The sequence below is a fragment of the Cricetulus griseus genome, chromosome 3 (genome assembly GCF_003668045.3).
Source record: "Cricetulus griseus strain 17A/GY chromosome 3, alternate assembly CriGri-PICRH-1.0, whole genome shotgun sequence".
Taxonomy (NCBI): domain Eukaryota; kingdom Metazoa; phylum Chordata; class Mammalia; order Rodentia; family Cricetidae; genus Cricetulus; species Cricetulus griseus.
The window spans coordinates 253607759-253622918 of record NC_048596.1 but is presented as its reverse complement, the minus strand read 5'-3'; the positions used below and the strand labels follow the sequence as shown (position 1 = coordinate 253622918).

The following is a 15160-nucleotide window of genomic DNA, read 5'->3' as shown; positions in this document are numbered from 1 at the left end:
GGACATAAAATTTCATAGAAGTTTTCAAACTCGGATGGGTATTTCTTCAAAATGTTAGTTGTAGAGTGGCCACATGACCCAGAAATTTCTTTCCTTGGGCTGTACCCAGGGCAATTCCAGGAAATCATATGTCGACACATAAATTTATACATAAGTGTTCATTGTAAACTCAATAGTAGATAAAAGACAGAAACAATCTAATGCTGACCTTATCATAGACAATATTATTAATAATACCTTTAACCAGGACAAAAAATGAATGAATGACAAATGCTGTATTGACACAGCACAGAAAGACCAACAAAATTAAGAAGATTCAGAAAGAAATGAAGCCCTTCACCCTGAGTCTGATTAAGAGTGTTCTCAACCCAGGTAACACTTCCTTTGAAGGGTGGCAAAATATGCACAATACTCATTCTATACAGAGATGTGTCAAATGAGAATGTTAAAACAGTGATCATGTTTATAGCCTAAGCACACACAGTGTTGTTCTTTTGCTTCAAATGCTAGGATAAAGCTGGAAGGGGGTCCTGCATGGGGGATTATAGCAGATTCCATGGCCTACGAGGGTGGCTGTGGGGGGGCGCCAGGCAGACAGAGCTTGAGTGAGAAGTTTTATTAGAAAGGGGAGGGAGGGGAAGGAAAGAGAAAAGAGGTAAAGAGACACAGAGACAGAGGGAACAGAAGAGAAGGAGGAGACAGGAACAGAAAGAGAGGCGACCAGGGAGAGAGAAAAAGCAGAAAGAAGGGTAAGAGCAGTAAGAGAGCAAAAAGAACAGTACGAGGCAGAAAGAGCAGAAAGTGAGCATAAGTGAGCTGGGGTCTGTCTTTTAAGGGGTCCTTTGCACCTCCGTGCAGAATAGTTCTCATGGAACCCTGGGCTGACCAGAGTGCTGCCTGAGTGCATTCTGTCAGGTGACAGGGGCAGGTCAGCATCTTTGTCCTTTTGCAGAATATATCCTGCAGCTTCCTGGGAATCTTACAAGAAACCTTATTTACAATACAAGGCATGTCTAGCAGCCTTGCAATCCATGCTTTTATCCTATCACATTACAGTTGGAAGGCATCCCTAAAGTCACACACATGGGAACAAGAACTAGATCTTTGGTATGTGGGTAGCAGGGTAAGTTGCTGTAGTCCTGCCGGTTACAAGCCCCGAACAGAAACAATGTGGTAGATTTTGCGTTCAAAGGATTTTCTGGGTGGGAGAAGAGTGAGAACCATGTGCCATCAAACAGAAAGTACAGTGAAGTTGATGCCAATGATTTACTTAAGAAAGATGACATAGATGGCAAAGATCTGTGGAATCTGTGCTCTCAAGAGTGAGCATTGTTTTAAAGGGCGGGCTGTCTTCTAACAGAACTACATATAGAAAATGAAAGGGGAAAAAAAGGCCAGAGCATTTCATCCAGGTGGCATTGAGTAGCAAGTCTGTGTCCCATGCCCCAGTCACTGATGCCTTAAACCTTTCCTTAATGCTGAGTTTTGGAAAAGTCGGATTCATAAAAGAGGACCACATAGGACTACACATTTCATTCACAAGAAATGTCAGTGGCTGGGAAATACAGGCAGAAAATGCATTAGTGTTTGCCAGGAAAGAAGGGTGGGGGTAGTAGGGAATGGATATTGATAATAGGCAACCTCCCTCAGGGCGCTATTAAAATCTAGCATTCTCCAGGCAAAGGCATCTCCTAATACTTTCGCTTTCAGTTCTTGCCCCACCCCCTTGCATCCTCTTCACAGAGGCCAGAGCAAACTGCTTTTCTCCCCGCCCCTGATGACCCAGGGCTCTGAACAAGAAATCCCAGCCCTGTGGTAAATAAGGGGCCAGCTGACTCTGGTCGGCTGCTCAGCTAAGTTCCAGGGACATCCAGTCTGCAAATGCTGCTTTGAGAAGCCTCGAAAGCAGTAAGTGAGGGTGTCTGTCTCGGGTTGGGGCTATGGGACCCACAGTGGTGAGGTTTACAAGGCTGAGTCCAGAAGGGAACCCCAGAATTGTAGAGTTAGAAAAAGAGAGTAGACAGTTGGTGTCTGATGGGAATTTAAAAAGGCGATTTTTCTAGAAACCCCAGCTGGACAATGGCAACAAGGCTGGTCCTAGGGCTGGTGTCCTAGACTTGTCTTGGCCCCTCCTCAGCCAGACCTAGGTGCTGCAGGGTATCAGCAGCCTTCCCCACTGGCCTCTGTCCTGTTTCCTTTTGGGTCCTATCTCCTAGACAAGTTGACTGCCTCTGCTCTCTGCTCTCGGACCTGAAAAATGTGTCTTACCTCAGGGCTCTAGTACAAAGCGGAGCACTCTTTGTTTCTATTTATAAAATAATTCACTCATTGTTGACAAGAAGCCGCTTTATCTGGAGCATGCTTCCAGATGCTTAAAACCTAGGTGTCAGATATCTCCCTTGCCTTCAGAGAGCTCCAAGTATGGTGGGGACAGCAATCAGTAAGATAAAGGAATGCACTTAGGAGTGATGAACTGCCCTGGAATGGGACAGTTGCCCCAGAGTAGCAGAGCAGAGGAGTGAAGGAGAGAAGGGTGAGTAGTTTGAACTCAGTGGCAGAGGTGGGGCAGATGACCTTCTACTTGGAATAAACAGCACTTCAAGAATAGAAGCAACTTTAAAGAAACAACAGGATGGGCAGGAGTGTAGGGGTCGTAAGCTGAGTCAAGTGAGAAGACCAACCAGAGGGTAAGTCATTGAAATAAAGCAGCCCCTGCTTTCCTGAAGAGCCTTGGGAGACTTAAGGGGAGGAGTCAGAGGGTCTGGATACTCTCTCAAGATGCTGTGTCCATCGCCCTTGGGAGAGAGAAGGATGTGTCATGATGTTTAGAGGTTCCCTGAACATTTGAACTGCATTTTAACACAGTAAAAAGTGCTCTGGAACACACTTCCAGTGTTCCAAGGTCATAGGACAGCAAAACCACAGCCATGGGATGTGCAGGGACTCAGATCTGGGCTACAGTGCCTGGGGTAGTCACTTACTCTAGGCCACGCTGTCCATTCATCTGGAGTGAAGCATGCTTAAGAGTAAAGCAGCCTGGGTGCCATCGGCTGATCAAGAACACCTGAGCAGTCACTGCAGGTGGATGGTCCCTACTGCACAGCAGAGCTGATGACACCAGCCTGACTTAGGGTCTCATTCAGCATCTCAGTGTCTTTCCTGCAGACACTGCAAACATGGAGGCAGTGTCTAGTGTGCACCTGAACATCTCAGGGGAGTCTTCACAGGCAGACTTGGATGCAGCTTTGCTGAAGCCAGGCTGGAGGACCTGGATGCTCATGCCTGTTTTCTTCTTCCCTCGCTCTCCTCCTCCTCCTTCTCTGTATCCTTGACTCCACCATCTTCAGAGAGAGGAGCTGGGCAGTATGGAAGGAGACTAGAGTCCAGCTCTCTTGGCTGTGTCCTGGGTGTGCAGTCCTGATAATCTGAACTTCTGCCTTTGCAGATAACACAGACAATAGTTTTGTCTGCTGCCTTGACCACTTTTGATAATAATCTTAAAACTGAACAGACTTCAACCAAAAATGAATTTTTTAATCCAATTTAAATACTTAGGAGCTTCGAAATGAGAACTAAGAGTAGAGTCCTAGATTTCCTGAGTCAGATAAATGAACCTTCAATGTTGTGTTGAGTACCATTTCTCCTTTGCCTCCAGACTCTGCATCATGAATACTCTGTGTGAAGCAAATGGCTCCTTTGCCATCCGTCTTTTAAAGACCCTGTGTCAAAACAACCCTTCAGAAAATGTCTGTTACTCTCCTGTGAGCATCTCCTCTGCTCTAGCTATGGTCCTCTTGGGGGCGAAGGGAGACACCGCGGTCCAGATAACTCAGGTAAAGTTGTCTGATGCCCCACTTGCCTGAGAGCTGCTGAGAAGGGAGGGTAGGAATATGCACACATGGTTTCTTGGGGCAGGGGCTAAAGAGGGAGGGACAATGAGTTTTCCTCAGTAGTAACTTAGAGGGAACTCTCAAAATTTTGTCCAAACTTCACTTCAAAAATGGTGCATAAATAATTTCATTCTAGGCCTGGTATCACAGGTCTTTAATTCCAGCTACTAAGAAGACTAAGACAGGAGGATGCCTATTTAAGACTAGCCTGCGCAACTTAGTTTCAAATAAAAAAGAGTTGTTTTAAAAAGACAGCCGGAAGCTGTTAGGATTAAAGCTTAGGCTCAGCCCCAAGTACAGCAAAGGGAAAAGGGGGCTGAAATTATTTGAAACACAGGTTGCTCAATCTGTCTTACTTTTACAGCAGCAGACTTTGTCGTTATCCATTGGCAAGGAAGGGTAATTCCTGTTCTTAATTGTGTCCAACCTGCCTTGCGTCAGCTAAGATATTAAAGGGGGTAAAATGTGTGTAGCTAGTCCACATCCTGCCTGGATTAGCAGGTTAATTTATAGAGCCTCCTGTGAACATTGCAGATGATTAAGAATGAGTCTCTCCCATTCCGTATAAGGGTTGACATGCTCAGCCTTAACTCAGCGGGGAGGGGTTTGGTCCTGTCCCAGCTTAGTAATGTGCCAGACTTTGTTGACTGCCCATGGTATACCTTACCTGTTCGGAGGAGTGGATGAAGGGTGGGCTGGGGAGGCACTCGAAGGGTGGGTGAGAGGAGGGGTAGGAGGGAGAACTTTGGTTGGAATGTAAAATGAAATTTTAAAATGGGTCTCTGACCCCAGGGGTTCCAGGCAGGAGGCATTCAGCTGAGAAATAGCCCTTTGCATACCTGTCACAGTGGGAAATAGTGGTCACTGTTGCTGCAGGGTTTGCCAGGACTTTCTTTCTCATGAAGACCTTTTCAGGTATAACTGTTTATTATTATCATTTCCAAACGTGAGTGCGTGAGAACATGAAGATGAACACATGGAAAAGGCTTCTTCATAATTATTCTTTATGGTCTTTCTAGGTATTAGGTTCACTAATAAACACAGGGAGTTTGTGTATGTATATGGCACATGTGTGTGTGTGTGCATGCCTGTGTGTGTGTGTGTGTGTGTGTGTGTGCATGCCTGTGTGTGTGTGTGTGTGTGTGTGTGTGTGTGTGTGTGTGTGTGTGTGTGCATGCCTCTGTGTGTGTGTGTGTGTGCTTACACGGTGATATGCACTTCTTTAGGCAGAGGACAGCAGTAAATGCAGGTGTCTTCTCATCCCAGTGCTGGGATTACAGCCATATAGTACTGGACCCAACTTTTATGTGCATAGTGAGAATCCAACTCAAGAGCCTCATGTACTTCACTACCAGAGCCATCTCTTCAGCTTTAAAACTCCTTTATGCAGCCAAAGTGCTTTATCACTGAGCTCATAATATTTCATTCTTTTTCTTCACAGGCACTTGGTTTAAACACAGAAGAAGACATTCATCAAGGCTTCCAGGGGCTTCTCAGTAACCTGAACAAGCCCAACAGAAAGTATTCACTTAGAGTAGCCAACAGGCTCTTTGCAGAAAACACCTGTGAATTAATTCCAGTAAGTTGTGTCAGTAGAATGAAAACAATTGTATTTAAAATATTTATTGCTGTAGTCCTAGGAGAACAACCCTAAAGAACTTGAGAAAATTAAGGTCCAAGTTCTAGCCAGTGTGGTGGTACACATCTATAATGTATGAATTTGGAAAGCTGAGACAGGAAGGTCACAAGTTCTAGGACAGCCTAGTTCAAATAGTGAGACTCAATTCCTCAATTCCTTAAGCTTCCCACAATTCTATAATAATATTTTCAAATATTTTAAGTTTGACTACTTGTTATTTTCATTTATTCATGTCTGGTTATTCCTAGCTACAATGGCCTAGTGCACAAAGATGTTTGTTGCTTAAAGTGGCATCTCCACTAATTTTAGTTTAGTTTTGGTTTGTATTTTAATGCTATAGTATCAGACAGTCAGGAAGCTTGCTGACACTATAGTTTGCAATGTTACCTCCCTGAACATTTTTCTCTCCAAAGGCCTTTAAGGAGTCCTGTCTTCAGTTCTATGACTCGGGGATGGAGCAGCTGTCCTTTGTCAAAGCTCCAGAGGAGTCCAGGAAACACATAAACACGTGGGTCTCCAAACAGACTGAAGGTCAGAACTTCAAGTTATTTCACACCCCACATTCTTGTCCTTTCCATCCAACCCTCCCTCTTCTTCCTTCCCTCCTCTTTCTCTTAATTTCTCCTTGCCCCCTACTGACTAATCTCATGTCATTTCAGAGAGTCAAAGTGATGCAGACTTGCTAGGCTGCCTGGTATAATTCTGACCTCAGTGAATTCATGGAGGTTCTACTCAGACACTCACATTTTAAAAACAGACTTGTTTGTGCATTTCCTCAGGACAGAGGGGCTGATACAAATACCATGAAAACTCATGGACCCAATTTCCAGTCTAACAGGCTTTTTTTTTTCCTTTTCATTAGGATAAAAGGATGGTCTACAGGGTATCAGGGTCAAGTGACTCCACCATCTCTGAGACTGAGATGCACATGGAGACCTTCCCTGTATTATTGCCCTGGGGCTGCTTCTTCACACAGTCTGTGTTGCCTCAGCTCTCACCACCTTTACTTCTGAAGAGGACTCCTGTCTCTACTTCCACATTTCCTGCCCCAGACCCCTTACTTATATTTGATGGAACTAGACATGGTTTCCATTGAAGACACTTTGTCAGGGAGGCTCAGTAATATTGGCCTAAAAGAGCTTCCCATTTGCGGTTGAACCTTATTTGTTTTTATCTCTGATATGACATGTTCCAGGATTGGTCTTGGGGACCATTGGGATCATTTGAACCCTTCAGATGTCTCTGTACTACTAGACACATTACAATTTCTGCTAACAGAGAGAGTATGTGTGTGTGTGTAGAATGAGAGTCTTAAAGATTCAGCAATTATTTGCCAATTCTTGTTGGAGTCTTTACCTCTTGTGTGCTCTTGATATTGTTAGTTAGCAAGGATTCTGTTCTCCATTGGAAGGATTCTCTTTAATATAGAGGAAGGGAATCTGACCTGCATCATCTTTTCCAGGGATGGACAGCACTCCAAAGTATATAATAGCCATACCTCCTCACAAACTACTTTCTGCCTTTGAGCCTTTGATGTGTTGTGCTGTGTTAGAACTGGGCATGATGACGGAGTGGTAGGTGAGATGCTGTATTAAATGTTAGTGTATTAGTCAGAGCACAATGAATAAATATTACTAAGGGGATTTAATAGATTGGCATACACAATACAGGCTGAGTAGTCCCACAATGACCACTTGCACGTGCAAAGGGTGAGACTCTGGTAGCTGCCTAGTCTATGAGGCTGGAGACCTCAGCAATCTCAGCCTGGCATGGAAAGCCTAGAGGATCCAAAGAGCCACGAGTCTCAGTCCACATGAAAGCCAAAGCTACTGGGCCCCAGTGTCAGCTGAAAATGACAGTTCAGAGGAGTGAACAGTGCAGATGCACTCACCAGCAAGGACTGAAGGCAGGAGACAAAAGCAGGGCTGCTTCTCTCTCAGTCCTTTATATCAGGGCAGCACGGGAAGGAATTGCCCACTCTGGGGAGCATCCTCTCCATTAGTTACTCTATCTGGGAAATATTCTCACAGTCCTGCCCACAGGCATGTCTCTTAGTTGATTCCAGATCCAATCAAGATGGCAAGCAGCATTAGCACCCAGTGGGAGCTCTGGTCCCCTGGGACCCTTCCACATTTCCTGCTTCTTTGTTCTCCATCCCAGAGTCACATTTTCTGCTTTTCCCAAACCTGTTTTCCTTGAGAGACTTGGAAGTCTTTCACCATCATCACCTTATGTATGCTCCTCCAGTGTCAACGACCTTAAGGCCGACATGGGTGTTGGTGTCTTGCTTTGATTAGTTTTAATATTTTTATCCATATTCAGCAAATTTGAAAACAAGCTGCTTGGATCTACTCAGATGTCACATCAGTTTATTTCTCACATGTGTATAAAATGAACCTGAATGAAGTCTCTGCTTCCTCAAAAGGGAAAATTCCAGAGTTGCTGTCAGGATGCTCTGTTGATTCAGAGACCAGGCTGGTTTTTGTCAATGCCTTGTATTTCAAAGGAAGGTGGCATCAACAATTTCACAAAGATTGCACAATGGAAATGCCCTTTAAAATTAACAAGGTAAGGAATAGGATACAAATTCTTGCCAGTATGATGAAGAGCTTGCATGGAAATGTGGAATCCTGAATATGGCTCAGTGGCAGAAATGCACATCCTGTGTGGGGTGCTGGGTTCGATCCTCAGCCCAGAAAAAAAAGAGAGAGAAAAAAAACCAGAAAACCATTTGAGACTTACAATTCTGAATGAAAGGTTAATACCTATAGGAAAAATTTATAGGAATAAAGAATATTTTAAAACCTCTGTTATTTTAGATTCTGTTTGTGGCTTTTACATGTCCTGATAATTCCTTGTAAAATTATTGCTCCTGCTTCATTCTAGAAACTAAATTTTCCTTTAAGTTCAAGAAAACAGAAAGTTATATGTTAAGGTAGTATAATACTTGTATGGAGCACAAGGCAGAGTAGAAACAAACATACATTTATTTAATTTTTAAATTAAATTAAGTATTTTAAATTATTGGCCAATTTATCATTATTAAGCAGTATATATTGATTTCTTATGTTGAAACATTTGATTAAGATCACAATCTTAATTGGAGTAAAATTTGAATTAAAGTAGATTCTATAATACTTTTCCCAATCACTATAAAATATAATTTAATACATTTTGGAGCCTTATGAATGTTAAATTCCCCCGTTCCCTTTTTATTAGTAATAGTTTTAAAACTTTATAAGAGAATGAATTCTTTTATTGGGAAATTTAATATGTATTATTCATGGTCTGTAGAAAATTTTTATTTTTAGCGTACCACTGTAATTAAAATCTTCCCTGATGGCACACTTCTATATTTAAAAAAGATTGTTGGACTATGAGAACTGAACCAACTGGGTTAAATCACAGGAAGATTCATGAGGCTCTGTCCAGATGGCCCTTATCTTATAATTGGTTGAAGAGAATTTTCTGCTTTGTCTTGGGTCATGAGACTAATTTTATCAAAGAGATACATGGAGATCTGTCTAGACATTCCCCAACTTGTAATTTAACTGGGATTTTCCTTCTGTCTGCCTGGCTGGCAGGATGGAGCTGCACATGAGTCTGTGAGTGCCTGTGATCTGGAGCTCTCTGCTCTGTAATGGGTTAGAAGGTTGTAACCCATGGTGTACCTTTGAGCATGTGTGCTCCTGCTGCCAGGCTGTTTTCTGAGAGGATGGATCTGTGTGCAGTCCCGTTCACACCACTGTGAAAGCATTCCAGTCTACTTGATGAACGCTTTGCTGTTATTTATAGTTCATTATGCTGTTTCCTTAGATATGATGGTTGACCATAGTAAATGACAAAAATCCTACGTCTGATATGATGGTCATCTTTACATTAGTGTTTATTTTGGCTCATGATTCCAGAAATTTTAGCTGGGTCAGTTGTCCCAATCACTCCACGTTGCGGTGATGCAGTACAGCATGGTGAAAATGCGTAGGGAAGCTTGTTCAGCTCGAAGCAGTCAGGAAGCAAAAGAGAGAAACTGGAAGGGGCTGCAGAGCCAAAATCCCCTTCAGGGACACCCACTCTCCAACACTAACTTTCTCCCATCAGGCCCTACCACCTAAAGGTCCAGCTAGATCTCATTAGTGCCAATCTGTGGAGAAAGCCTTTGTGGATTATTTTAAAACTAAGTAGGACTTTAAAATATTAATATTTGAATGCCACATTCTTTTTTTCTGTGTAATGAATGCAACATCTTTCTATAGTTAGTTCTTGTCCTAGTTGTGGGTTTGGTTTGTTTGGGGTGTGTGTGTGTGTGTGTGTGTGTGTGTGTGTGTGTGTGTGTATTAGAGAAAGAGAGAGAGAGAGAATGAGGGGGAGGAGGGGGGAGGGAGGAGAGAGAGAGAGAGAGAGAGAGAGAGAGAGAGAGAGAGAGAGAGAGAGAGAACTTGACACAAGCTAGAACTATCTATTTGAGAAGAAAGGCTCTACATTGAAAAATTGCTTTTATAGGACTGGCCTAGAGGCAAGTCTGTTAGACACTTTTTTCATTAGTGATTGCTGTGGGCCCAGCCCACTGTGGGTAGAGTCAATCCTGGGCAGGAGGTCATGAGCTATGTAAGAGAGCAGTCTGAAAAATACATGGGGAACAAGCCAATAAGTAACATTCCTCCCTGGTTTGTGCCTGAGTTCCTGCTCTAACTTCCCTCAGTGATGTAATGTAACCTGAGAGTTGTAAGATGAAATAACCTCTTTGTTCCCTAAGGTGCTTTTGGTCATGGGGTTTTATTACAACTGTAGAAACCCTATCTACAACAGTCCCATATCTGCTTACACTCATTTTTTTTTTTATGAAAGCAGGAAGAGGCTGGCAGACATTGACTAAGTGTTCACTGGACCATGAATGGTTGCGTTTTCATTGTGAATGGTGAAAGCACTCCTGGCATCAACTCAGCTCATTTAGAAACCTTATGACCTCTCTCAATAACATCTTTTTATGTTCTTGATTTGTCTGTTCAGAAGGAGAAAAGGCCAGTGCAGATGATGTGTCGGGAAGACACTTTTCACCTCGCCTATGTGAATGAAGTACAGGCACAGGTGTTGGTGATGCCCTATGAGGGCATGGAGCTGAGCATGGTGGTCCTGCTCCCAGATGATGGTGTGGACCTCAGCAAGGTGAGGCAGGAGAGTCCTTAGCAATCACCACTCTAAATGTCTACTAGAAGAATCCATTGTCCCCATTGTCCTTTGACATTAGGACAGAATTCAATGTTTTTACCTTTCCAACTGCCATTTGAGTGGGTCCTACTCACAGACTGAGCCTCGAGCTGTGTACAGTCCCTGTGTCCTGGGATCAAAGCTGTGTCTGAGAATCCCATTGTGGGGTGTATGACCTTGACATATGACATAAGTCTAGCACAGTGAGTAGAACATAGTCCCCCCTCTGTAAATATAACCTAAATCATGATCTTTGTTATTGCTTTATTTTAATATCTGAGAAACAAAATAGAAGAAACCTAGCACTTTGACTTAACAAAGTGGAAGAGCAGAGGCCACCTGGCGAGGACAGAGTCAGGGACATCATTATGACACATCTTGTTCTTCTTTGCAGCAGATTACCCCACAGTGTGCCAGCCATCTTCTGAATTGAGGCCACTGGAGTGAGCATTATCTAAGGGGTCTTTGTAAGCAGAACAGCTCCCCTGGCTCTTGCCATCTAGCTCCTTGACTGCAGCATGGCTTCTCTAGTGTTAGCTGGGTTTTCGTCACTGACAAAGTGCCTGGCATGAATACCTAGGAGAGGAGGGATTGGCATCGCTCACAGATTCAGAGGGCTCATTTCAAGTTACCTGGTCCATCAATGGTTTCCATGGTGACAGGTGCATGTGGCAGAAACTACAGACCTTTAGTAAACAGGAAGCAGAGAAAGGAGAAGGGACAAAGGACCAAGGATGACCTTCATAGGTCCTTCCTTCATTCAACTAGACCCCCTCATGCCTCAATTATAGCTGCCTCCTAAAATGTTACCACCAGCTTTAGAATAAGGGTGAACCCTTGGACAGAATTTACATTCAAGCCATTAATAGCCCACAAACAAAACATAGAATCCCAGCCTGGATAGCCCTCCCTTCTAGTGTGACTCACACCATGAGTCTTTGCCAATTTTTATTTTTATTTTTGTTTTTTATCATCTATGGTTTATTGTCTTCAAAACTAAGTCTAGTTAAAAAAATAAAAAGCAAACACAACCTAAACCATAAACACCTGTACATGGACACCCATGAGAGTAAAAGGCGTCTCAGAAGGGATTTAGGAGAGGACGGCTAGGTCTTCCCAACCCTGAATTCCTTGGTCTCCATACCCACCAGGGAAGCCACATACAAGCTAGCAGGACAGTGAGACCTCACACTGGCTGACCATCTGAACAGGCAGTGTCCCCTGTAGGATGATGGAGCATACTGTGACCAGGAAGTGACTATGTGGTTCTGGCTGAGACCTCAACTGTGAATCTGAAAGTCTCTCATTCTGCTTTGTCAGCTGGAAAACAGTCTCACTTTTGAGAAGTTAACAGCCTGGACCAGACCAGACTTTATGAAGAGCACTGATGTTGAGGTTTTCCTTCCAAAATTTAAACTGCAAGAGGATTATGACATGGAGTCCGTGTTTCAGCAGTTGGGGATGGTGGATGTCTTCCACAGGGACAAGGCTGACTTGTCGGGAATGTCTCCAGAGAGAGACCTGTGCGTGTCCAAGTTTGTCCACAAGAGTGTTGTGGAGGTCAATGAAGAAGGCACCGAGGCTGCAGCAGCATCGGCTGTCATTGAATTTTGCTGTGCATCTGTTGTCCCAACATTCTGTGCAGACCACCCCTTCCTTTTCTTCATCAGGCACAACAAAACCAATAGCCTCCTGTTCTGTGGCAGGTTCTCATCTCCATAAAGGCACATTTACTCTGTGAGGAATAATTATCTCTTCAGCATTTCCACCACTCCCACAGCTCTGTGAGGACGGGCATATAGGGGACACCATGATTCAAGATGAGGTCATTTTCCTCCTGGCAGCCTGATCTTATGATGCCCATATTTATCTCCCCATATCCTAACACTCATCTGTGCCCTTTCCAGGTCTCAGGACCACAGAGTGGTTTGGTTTTCTGTTGTGTAAACAACAAAGGAGACACACAAATCCCACAAGATAGCCTACAAATTTCTCCAAGGTAATCCTAAATAAAGGCCCCCACTCCTGCACAGACAAGCCATGCCAGCTATATACACTGTGCTTTCCTGGCTCCTCAATTCTTGCCATCACTTGACTTAACCTGTATGAATGGTAGTAAATTCTTCTGTGGATGATAACAGCTACTGCAGTTTTCTTAGTATTGGTCCTTAATGCACATTTTAACTTTATTTTGCCCTGGGTGCAACACTGTGTTAGGTTGTGGATAGGTGCAGACACTGTGGTCCTCTAACTGCTGACCTTCAGATCTGCTTTCAACTCCTCTAGCTGTCATGACAGCTAGCTTGAACATGTAGAAGACATGCTTGTGTAGACCATCGTGGTTTTCTATCACTATTATACTTAAATTCTATGAAGTCAGTAAAGGCTATTTAAAATAAATTTCTTTTTCTCACCAACCATATGTGCACTTTGAACATTAATTGTGCCACTTAGAGCAGTTGCTTTATCTGTTAACCTTCTGCATCTTGGTTAATCACCCAATGAGACTCCAAGGTCACCAAGGGTCAGGGTTATATCTTACCTGTATGTGCTATATAGGCTCTACTGTGCCACTTACAGGGAGTTGTAAGTGATTTCACTGTGTAAGAGTAACATAACGGGGGCTGGAGAGATGGCACAGATGTTTTGGCTTCTGCTGGTTCCTGTATGCATACGGTGCATGTATCCTCACTCAAACTCACACACATGTAAGTTTATTTAAAAATAAAGAAATTTTTAAAGAAGAGTGCCATTAGTTTTATTAATGGTTGGATAGTACTACTATTGTGACTCTTTTTTATTTTTATTGCCATTATTCTTCTAACAAAATCAACACTTTATGGGTAAGCATCAGCATCTGTCAGTGAAATGCCGTTATCATATTGTCATTCCCGTTCAATCACATTGTGTCACCATCAAGCAATTCCTCTCCATTCTTCCTTCTTCTGTCTGTGTAACCATCAAGCTCTCCGTGTCTGTAGATTTACCTATCCTGGATATTTTATATACATTATGTCTTTGCTTTTTTCATGATGCCTTGAATGTACACAGATTTCTTTTCAATGAAGTTCTACTCATTTTCTATTGTTTTTGTCACTCAGTCTATCTGTCCATCAGCTAAGAATCCCACAGCCAAACTCAAGATTACAAAGAACTGCCCCTGTTTCCCTCCAAGGCTTTCAAGGTTTGTGCCTTTTATATAGATCACTGATCCAGTTTGAATTACATTTTATATAGGTCGTGAAGTAAGAGCCCAATGTGATTCTTTCATATATGAACATCCCGCTGTCCCAGTACTTGTGATTGTTTTTGAGTTGATGAGAAAGTGTTGATGACCAGTGAAAAAGGAAAAGCAATGCTTCAACTAGTGGGGTAGGGTAGAAGTTACTCACTTACATTGAATAACATTGTGAGACTGAAATAAAACATCAGAAATCAACAGGAAATGAAGAGGGACAGATAAAAAAAAAATCCCGGAAATTGACTGAGTATGTGAAGGTGCTTGCTGCCATGCCTAACCCTGGAGTTTGATTCCTGGAATGCAAGCAGTGGAAGAAGAACTGACTCCAGCAGGTTGTCCTCTGACCTCACCATGAGCACCACAGTTTACACACACACACACACACACACACACACACACACACACACACACACACACACACAAAGTTACTGCAAGTCAGATGAAATGAATCAGTAAGTTAATAATCAGAAAAATCAGTTTCCTATCAGGAAGTTAGTCTTCCCAAGGGAAGCCAGGAGGTCCGTATCATGACAGTGATAAGGCTAAGCCAGGACACACCCTGGTAATATCCTCAGTCAGCTATGTGTCCTGGGTTTCAGAAGGTTCACTCTAGGACATATCCCAGTGATGTTATCACACAAGTCCATGAAAGAAGAGTGAATTGGATGCTCTCTGAAGCTACATTTGTAGCAGCAAATGACAGACCCAATGTCCATCAGACATAGTAGATACGGGAAGTATGATGCACACTAAATTATGAATAGGAGTCAGAAAGCTATTGCTGAGTTCTTCCAGACCCTTAAAGAATTGAAACACCAGTGTTCCTCAGACTAAACATAAATAATAAAGGATGGAATTCTGTCAGACTTTTTCTTAGAGCTAGCATTATCTTGATACCAAAATGAGATAAAGACAGAAAACACATACCAAAAAGAAAATTATAGATCAATCCCCCTTAACACAGATGAACACAGATGCAAAAGAAAAAAAAAAAAAAACCAACAAAGTCCTTGGAAACGGAACACAAGAAAACATCAAGGAGATCATTTATCATGATTAAGCAGGTTTGTTCCAGAGATGTGGGAATGATGGCTGGTTAGTTTGTATCAACATGACAGAAACTAGAATCACCTGGGAACTGCAGTTGAGGAATTGACTCCCTCAGATAGGCCTGTGGGCTTCTCT

The 15160-nt window shown here is 42.9% G+C and overlaps 1 protein-coding gene across 1 annotated transcript; it reads left to right on the top strand.

Moving 5' to 3' along the window:
- Positions 1 to 1732: 1732 nt before the first annotated feature.
- Positions 1733 to 13480, top strand: LOC100757562 (serpin B9). Its single transcript, XM_027409282.2, has 7 exons — positions 1733 to 1908; positions 3656 to 3833; positions 5332 to 5469; positions 5943 to 6060; positions 7955 to 8097; positions 10537 to 10692; positions 12055 to 13480. The coding sequence occupies exons 2-7, from the start codon at positions 3666 to 3668 to the stop codon at positions 12454 to 12456; spliced, it is 1125 nt and encodes a 374-aa protein (XP_027265083.1). The 5' UTR covers positions 1733 to 1908; positions 3656 to 3665; the 3' UTR covers positions 12457 to 13480.
- The last annotated feature ends 1680 nt before the right edge of the window (positions 13481 to 15160 follow it).